Source organism: Falco punctatus, assembly GCF_963210335.1.
Source record: "Falco punctatus genome assembly, chromosome: 4".
In the NCBI taxonomy this organism is placed as follows: Eukaryota; Metazoa; Chordata; class Aves; order Falconiformes; family Falconidae; genus Falco; species Falco punctatus.
The window spans coordinates 25,081,038-25,090,100 of NC_137583.1; the positions used below are offsets into that span (position 1 = coordinate 25,081,038).

The window sequence follows — 9,063 nt, forward strand, 5'->3', positions numbered from 1 at the left end:
ATAATCAAGAAGATTAACTCTGAAGAAGAATCAAAATTAATTGATTTTTCTTCTTCAGCTTTCTGGATGTACATAGTCATTAAGTTCATGGTATACAAAGAAGTGTTTTAAAGTTTGGGGAGACATATGTACTGTTCACATAAAATAATCTCAAAACACCAGAAACAAAGCTCAGCTCTGAGACTTTACCTCCTTCATATCTGATCACTACCACCAGTTCCTTACTTTTCTGCAGTAAACCTGTAACAGTTAATCCATGAGTAATGAGGAAATTAGATCTGTGTTATATTAGCAAAAATATAACCAATAGTCTCAAGGAAATGGAAGCACAGAGAACAACTCTACATCGTTAGAAAGTTTTGACTCTTCATTAGGGAATAAAGGTATTTTATCCACAAGACTGATTTTGTTTCTACAGAAATTAATTTCTCACATACAGAGCAGTGTTGACCCAAACATTTCAGTTAATGCAAATGCTCTTTTCTAAATTTGACAACCTTACCCATACAGTGCTATTTCCTGCCAATAGTTTCCAGGACTCTAATTCCAAATTCAGGTAGGGATTAAAGCTAATGAAAGGATTTGTAAGAACCTGCATATCAGCCAGTTACCCTCTAACCTCCTTTACCACTAAGCAAAGCACTTAACTTGTAAGCACCTTCAGGAGCAGAGACTATTTAAGGCCTCCTTCCACTCCTACTCCTCCCCACCTGCTGCCACCCCGAGCCTCAAAACAGATCAGAAACAGGAAACCACAAAAAAAAAAATCTCTAAGAACCTAAAGTCAGCCTATGGCCCAAAAAGCTATATATGTAAACAAGCCATTGAGAATTCATTTCACACAAACAGATCTAGGCCAGCTCACAAGAAAACAAAAGCCATCTGTAATGGCAAGAGTCTAGATCACATTCTACACTGTCAGTCATCACATGAAGCACACCAATATTAAGAGGTTTCTGTGCACCATGGATGAGGGCTCACACTAACAAACACTAAAGGACTTCCTATGCCAGCAGTTCTAGGAGGCAAAAAGAACAGTTTCGGGTGAAGAGCAAAGAAGCAGCTACACAAAAGTGGCTGTACGTAGATGGAGTGTACAAAGGCTGGACAGCACAGTCAAGAGCTGTAAATTAAATTCCTGCAGGATCACTAAAAAAAATATGAACATCAAATGTATACTTTCCTTCCAGAAGAATGTGCTAAGCAAGTTATACCTTGCAATTTTTCACCATAATGAATTAAAGAATATTTGCCAGTTGAAGTATTCACAGCTTGTCTTTTAAAGCAGGAAGCAGCTTCAATATTCAGTCACACAACAAACCAGTTATTTCCTACAGCGCTGCTGAGCAGAATCCATAAGGTGCAAAAAATAAGGTTCTAGACCAAACAAACAGCTAACTTTGTGCATGCTGTGTTCAGTCCTTTCACGCAATTTAGTTAGACCTTAGCAACCTTCCACAAGCTTACCTGTAAGATGTCAGAAAGGGAAGTCAGGAGGGAGAAAAATCACCTCCTTCCCCTTTTTTGCTTCTTAATTAATCTAACACATAATCTAACTTAGCCACCTGCAAAAAAAGTTTTCCCATTTGAAATACCAGTAATTCCTTGGCTTCATACAAATTTTTCAGGAAGCTCCAATATGAGGAACTTAGAGAAAGATTTTTATCTTTCAAACATAGTGTTTTCTGAACTAAGTTTTTAGCTTTCCATATTAAAAAGGAATTTCTCACTTGTATATTTTAGGATGGCAAAAATGTACTAGTTCTACAGAAATCCATACAGCTTTTCTAGGAAAAAAATATTAGATAAAATAGATATTAAAACACAGGTATTACTAAAACATTTCACATCCTCATCTACCAAACCTATTTTTATTACTTTGCAAGTTTATTACCTTTTTCAGCCTATCAAAGTGACTGTGCTCCTTGTTTCATGCCTTCTGTACCAAAACTCCTGCAAGTACTTCAGTAGTCAGCATCCCTTTCTGAGTTTTCCCTGCAATGCTGCCCTCCAACTGATTTGCTTTAGGGAAGTGAGATGAGCCTGAGTTTGCAGGTTGTCTTTCAGTGTCCAGCTACGGTAATCTACTTGAAAGTTTCAAGAGCTATATGAAACAGACATTACTTCTAGCACTCTAAGCAACAGACCAATAACCCAAAGAATAATTTGCTTTAAAAAAAGAAAAGCCTATCCACACAGTGGATTGATTGTTTAGTTGAACATCGCTATTATACCCAGATTATTCTCTGGATCTTCTCCTTTCCGCTAGCTACCAGCACTTCCCACGTTAGAAATATGAATGCATACAAAGTTACTCCTCTTAATCTTCTTCCATTTTTTCACCTTTAAGCACCTTCTCAATACTCGTGTCTTTAACTATTTACTATTCCTGCAGCCTGCTTTAGGAAGAGATTTACAGAAAACATATCGCAGTTAAAAGCCTATGCACAAGTGATAAAGATTAGTCATTGCTTTATGCTGGAAACCCAACAGAAGAGAATATTAAGTAGATAGGCATGCAGGGAAAACTCCTCAAGCCTGTCTGGAAGTTTTATAACTACAAATGACTACAAATAGAACTCTTACCACAGGTTAGTCTAATTCCTAGCACAGATGCAGAACTTACTCTATTAAGTATCCAATTATTTAAGAAGCATAGTTTATATTAGTTCCATGGTAGGGGGTGGAGGGGAAAGCTGGCAGTTTTGTTCAGACAGATCCCGTGACTGTACTATAGCTCTTGTCAGGTCAGAAACACTGATCGAATCTAATAATCACTCGAGTACCTACACCTTTCAGTGAAGATGTTGCTGAAAATGAAGCTGTAAACAACCATTCTTCCAAACTCTTTGATTTTGAGAGGAAGATCACTTCTTGATATGAGACCAAATATGCTTATAATGAAGGCATTAACAGCAAATACTAAGACTACACTAACACCTGCAACTAAAGCAACACTAAAGCGGTCTCCTTCTTGAAAGCACAATTCCCTCTTCGGTACCATGTGTTCAGAAAATAGCAGAATGTTTTAGGAATTGTTCCCACATACAAGAATATAAAAATTAACTGTTTTGACAAAGGAATGCTAGAATACTCTTTTCAAAGCTGTGCTCTGCCCCCCCTCCCCCATTCTTTTGCATTTACAGTAAAATAATCACAGAACTCATTAATGTAATTATCTCCATTACACAAATGTTAACAGTAACTTGGTCAGAGCCTTAGAAATACTGAATTTCCAATATTTGATATCTTCTGAATTACAAAAAGGTTTGCTCAATCAAGCCACGTCTATACACTACTGCCAGTCAGTGCACTCAACCAACCAAGAATTACTAAACAGGATGGAAGAGAAGGAATTAAAAATAAGCTACCCTGAAAAAATATTTTGGTTTTAACAAAAATGGTTGTCAACTTTGTTCTTCATTCATTCTCTCTCTGTTTCTCTTACAGACAGGCACTTAAACTATATATAGGAAAGGAACAGAATCTGAAGTATTTTGGAAAGAAAAATCTGAAAAGAGAGGCAACAAGAAAGGACAGAAGCACAAAGAGAAGCATACTCCCACTTTAAGAGAGTCCAAGTGAACAGAAGTCATCTCTGATGCCAATGAGCAGCAGGAAAGCAAAACTAATTCCTTTAATAATCAAACATTGCTTTATTTCACAATCCTCAGTGCAGTATTTCATGTGTGTCCCCGTTGTCCCCACCCGTAGGGCTACTCCATATAATGATTCTCATCCTCAAGACGACAAACACGATCATGTGTTAACACCCTGATGAAAAAAAGCACTGAGCACGAGGAGGAGAGCACACCAAAACAGGGCTCCAGGAATCAACGCAGCCATGCCAGTCTCTACGAGGAAGACCCTCCTTAGCCAATTCCAACCGATGAAAAAGTTTCAAGGGCTCGGCAGCTCGCGGCTGACGGGAGGCACGCGAGACGCCAGGGCACGGCAGCAGGCACCGCGCCTCCAGCCAGCCGCACCGACACCCGGCAGAGCTGGCAGGCAGCTCCGTGAGAAACGCTCTTTCCGTAGGGGAATTTCTACACTAACTAAACCGGGGAATCTACAGCGCCAGGCAAGTTTCACCATTGCCACTTCTCCGTATCGCCTACAACTTCACCTGACGTTAGTCCCTGCTCGCAAAACCCTAGTTTCTCTCTGCCAGACGAACGTAAACAACCGGGACGGCGCCCTTCCGCGACCCCCCCGACCCTCCTCACGCGTCCGTTCCCACGGCAGAGCAGCAGGGCCGCCGGCAGCGGCGCCGGCTCTCCGGGGGCAAGCGGCCCGCCAGCGCCGCGCCAACGCCCCGCACCCGGAACCGAGAGCGAGAGGCTATGGGGCGGCCGCCTCGGCTCGGCCCCAGCCTGGCTTCTCCGCGCCGCCGCGCCCAGCCCGGGCCGCCGCCCACCTTCAGCTTAGGGTCCCGCCGGAGCCAGGGCAGGCGCAGGGCCCTCCCGCCAGGCCCGCGACGACCCAGGAGGCGGGGGGACGACGACGACGGGGATGGAAGGCGCACCGAGAGCTGCAGCGCCAAGGCCGACCCCGCAGAGAGAGGCGCTCGCCCGGCCGCCCTCCACGCCCAAGCGGGCGGCAAGCGACGGGGCCACCCGCGAAACCGCGCCGCCGCCCGGCAGCATGAGGGGAGCGGGTGGCCACCCCCGGGCCTACTTCTTGCCGCAGCGCGGGGCGGCCGGTGGGCAGCCACGGCCCCACGGTCCGGACTCACCAGGTGGCTGCTGGTGCTGGCCATGGGCCCCGCCCGGCCGGCGCGGCCCGCGCTCCGGTCGCCCTTTAAGATCCCAGCGCACGGCCGCCGAGCCCGAGCCAATGGGGCGCCCGCATCCTCCGTCCGTGACGTCACCCACAACAATACCCCCCCAGCAGTGGGCGGGACTTCCGCGCAGCCCACCCGGTCATTGGAGGCGCCACCCGCTACTCACGCGAGGGCCCCGGCGGAGCGTCCCTCGTCAGCCCCAGCGGCCGCGGCCGGGTCGCGCGTGCGCGGTCGGCTTTGCGCTCCCGTCCGGAGGGGGCGGGCAGGGCGGCGCGGCCTCCGCCCCGCGCCCGTGCCCGGGCTCGTGCCACGACGCAAGAGCGCCGCGAGCGCGGCGGCGCGGTGACGTCAGGGCGGCCGGGCGGGGTTGGGGGCCGGCCGGGCCTGAGCGCTGGCCTGGTGGCCGCGGCAACCGAACCCCACTGGGGAAGGGCCATTGGGAGCTCCCGGCCCCCGCCACGGCCGCGGGCTCAGGTGCGTCGGAAACGCCGCGTCGGCGCGGGCGTTCGCTGCGGAGTCCCGCCTGCTCGGGGAGAAGCGCCCGTGCCCCTGTCCCCTGCGTCGGGACTCACCGGGTCCGAGCGCTGCTCTCGGCGCGCGGCCGCGCTTTGCAGGCCGAGAGCTGAATCGCCGTCGGCCGCGGTCACGAGCGTTCTCCAGGTACGCGGGGGGGCGCGGCCCTGCCCACCGGCCGCCGCGGGCGCTGCCGGGCTGGGGCCGCCGCGCTTTGAAGCAAACGAATTTCTCAAAGGATTTTTGAATTGTGAGGGATTACTCAAAAAGACGATGCAGGAAAGGATCATCTATATCACTGAACTGCATCGGAACCCGCAACACCGGCACTCGGCGCCGAGCGGGGGATGGGGCGCAGGGCCAGGGCAGCCGCAGGGTCCTGCTCTTGAACTGCTTTCTCTGGAAAGATTTTTGCCAAGTAAGTAAATCGGCTTTCCTGCATGATGATTTTCACTTCCTTTTCCTCAGCAGGCGAGTAGATCAATTGATCATAACCAGTTGTTGGGTGAATGTGTACGTGGGGGTGTGGGTTTTTAGGTATACCTTTTTTTTTTTTTTTTCAGACTGTATCAAAATTCGTGGCCTCCCTCATAGCGTCTCCTTCCCCAGAGTCTTTCCAATTGATACGTGTCTTCCTGAAGGTATCATACCTAGACTTCGATACACTATTCAGCTGCGAACTCATTTATTAAAAGTAGAACCAAATAAGTACTTCCTACCATTCTCAAATTACATGTCTCTCTTTATGTGCTATAGTAGTATTTGTCCATTTACAGTAACATCTCACTGTTAATTCATTATTTATATTGCGGTACTCTGCAACTCTCAAATCCTATTTCAATTTATTAAATAATAATATATTATTTAATAATACATTATTAAATAATAAATTATTTCTCAGTTTATAGTGATGCTTTTGCTTTCTCTTTTGAAGTGTAATCCTTTGCACTTTATGAAAATTCACGTTATTTAGACCGCACTCGGAATTTGTCAAAATTTTTTTTCCCCTCATTTTCATCTCCCAACATGACTAAAATCCTTCCCAGAACAATGTCACAAATCTTGTATGCATAGTTCCTATTTCATCACCAAAATTAATGAAAATACTGAATAGGACCAAGACTGAGCCAGGATAGGCTCCTGGAACACCACCTGAAATGCCATTTAATGAGGAACTAATAATGATTACTCCAGTGCATTTTCAAAAAGTCTAATCGTTCATTCATAAGTCTAGCTGGTATCGTTTAAGCCAACTAGCTTCCTTAGTATTCCTTTAAAATCGAACTCTGTCAAAAATATTAACCAAAGTCAAATTATTATCTGCTTCTTCCCCATCTTCATCAAGTAAATTCTGTAGTCAAAGACAGAAGTTGATTCATCAATTTATGTTGTTTCTCACTTTTTAATCCTTTAGATATTTTAAAAATATGTATTTTTATGCCAGAATCCTTTTAAAGAATGAAGTCATGCTAATTGGTTTATCATTATTTTGGGCTGTATTTTTCCTACATTTGAAGAGGAGACTGTTAATCTTTCAGAAGTCCTCTAGGTTTCTTGTTCAGCACAGCTTCTCAGAAATGACTTTCAACATGGCAGAGACTGCTTCAGGTAGTTGTTACGGTTCACTTGAGGTTTTTTTGTTGTTTTTTTTTTTGTAAAAAATACTTTAGGGCAAATGCTGCCTGGCCATGCAGAATTTAACACTGCTAAGGGTTTTAACTCAAATTCTGTGTGCTACTATCATCTTGTTAAAAAGAATCATATTAATTATCTTCGTTGTTAAACTTTATTGTTCTACTGAAACAAAAAGAGGGTGTTGTATCCTTCAATCGATTACACATCATCTGTTATTCGCTCCCTTTCCCATTCAGTAATGGGCCCCTGCTTTCCCTTTCCTCTCACTGCTGACAAGCTCGTAGATTTTACTGTTGCCCCCTTTTCTACTTAATTTTAGTTGCTCAGTTTGTGTTCAACTGAGCAAGAGATAAAAATCTACTGTACAAGTTTTCCAGGAGGTCTCTGGACTCCTGAACTCGGCTAGATGAAGCCATTGCACTCTGCAGCATTGTCTTCATCTCAAAAGGATGACACAGCAAAGCTGCTCTTTACAGCATCAATGAAGGTTTTCCATGCTGAAAGGCTTTAATCGATATATGTGGTATTTCATGGAACAGCTTTAGTTGGTACTGTGTGCTTTACTACCTCTCTTCTGAAGGCACCATTCTTTGTTTTGCTTAAAATAAAATGCTATGGTCTGTCTGATGTTAAGCAGCAGAACCTAGCAAATTGCATATAGTGATTGCCTGATGTGCGTTTGCCTTAGTTCAAGCATGGTGATACACACGTATAGTCTGTATGGCTGATCCACAGCCCAGATAAGCAGAGATACAAATGAATCAGAATATCATGCCTGCCTAAGTTAGCCCTGCTGGAAAAAGAAGTAAGTCTAAACCAAACTGTTTTGACGTATACAGCTTAGTTGAGTAGTCATGTAATATTATTATGTCTGCCCTTTTTCATACCTTCCTTTTCTTTGTGTTCACAACTCTTAGCTGTGTAACATTTGAAATATGTTTGAAACTGAAAAACGAATTTAATATGAAATAAACTTTCCTCTTTGCAGTCCATAAATGTTATTAGTTCTGTGACAAGCCTGATACTTTCTGAGCCTTATAAAAATATGCAAGGACATAAACAAACATAAATCTGACTGTTCAATCAGCTGTGTGGACTGTTAAGATACTGTCTAGTTACAGAGCCAAAACTGTGAACAGATGAGAGAGAAGTTTTGCCAGATCAAACGGAAAAGAATCTGCCTTTTGGCCAGGAGGTTCTGTTTGAATTCACATATATGAAAAACAGCAAAGTGACAAAATATTCAGTAGCCATAAACAGTGTTACAGCATTAATGCCCTAAGAGATGCAAAAGCTTTTTGCTATTTGGCAGAGTTTCTCCTACTTTCCTTACAATAATTCAGCATCGATGTTTTCCCAGAAGTCTATTTCCCACAATCCCAGTTTATTTACAAAATTTAAAAAATATATATGCAACAAATTTCTGCCTACCCTTTATTGATAAGGGAATCTTATACTTCTGCCTACTAACATTACAGGTTTCTTCCAGCATTGCTCAGAAAACATCTTTGTAATTCCCCAAGAACCAAATTCAAGTGCAAATATATTCCTCTGCAGTCCTGGGTACTGATCTTCTCCTGTCACGTGATCTCTAAAATGAGACAGCTTGGAAAAAGCCTACTTTTAATTTTAAGTATGCCCAAACCATTACTCTTGTCAAAAAAGTAAACTGGTGTTTTACAGTTGCAGTTAATTTCTGATGCAGCATTTTTTCTATATGGGGCATGGGTTTGCATTGCACAGTACGAGCAGTAGAAGCTGTGGAGGCCACGTTAACAGAGAATCTCTACTACTTTTGGAACATAATTTTATTTTATGAAAAAATACTATCTTTGGAAAGTAAAAAGAAGTGTGCAGCAATCCATATAAAGACAGAATATGAGGGTATTTCTACACAAAATGCAGAGGAAAAATGAAATCAACAGAAGTAACAGCAATGTGAACGTTAATTCCCAGTGGAGGTGTGACTGATGCAGCCTTTCACCAAGAACAGAAATGGGAGAGGGAACTCTTGGGCACTTTAAAATCTAGACAATTAAATTAGGTGTCTGAAAGGCCTTTCCCTTTTTCGCTCTGTCTGTGGAGATCCTATTTTAAGCATAATTTAAATCCCATTTTGGTAGTCCCCAGAC

General features: G+C 44.1%; 2 protein-coding genes across 5 annotated transcripts in view; one reads left to right on the top strand and one right to left on the bottom strand.

The window, feature by feature from the left end:
* Window positions 1-4,879, bottom strand: part of PDPK1 (3-phosphoinositide dependent protein kinase 1) — a 67,442-nt gene extending 62,563 nt beyond the window's left edge. For 3 of the 4 annotated variants that reach the window (XM_080387631.1, XM_080387628.1, XM_080387627.1), the window contains exon 1: window positions 4,736-4,879. In XM_080387631.1, coding sequence (XP_080243757.1) covers window positions 4,736-4,759 — 24 coding nt within the window. In that variant the 5' untranslated portion in view covers window positions 4,760-4,879. The other variant, XM_080387629.1, reaches the window with a different exon arrangement.
* LOC308063699 (uncharacterized protein) lies at window positions 4,758-8,624 on the top strand (the record flags this gene model as incomplete). Its single annotated transcript, XM_080387000.1, has 4 exons — window positions 4,758-4,792; window positions 4,894-5,714; window positions 5,860-5,937; window positions 8,410-8,624. 4 exons carry the CDS (start codon window positions 4,758-4,760, stop codon window positions 8,499-8,501), a joined length of 1,026 nt encoding a protein of 341 aa, XP_080243126.1. The 3' UTR covers window positions 8,502-8,624.
* Window positions 8,625-9,063: the final 439 nt, after the last annotated feature.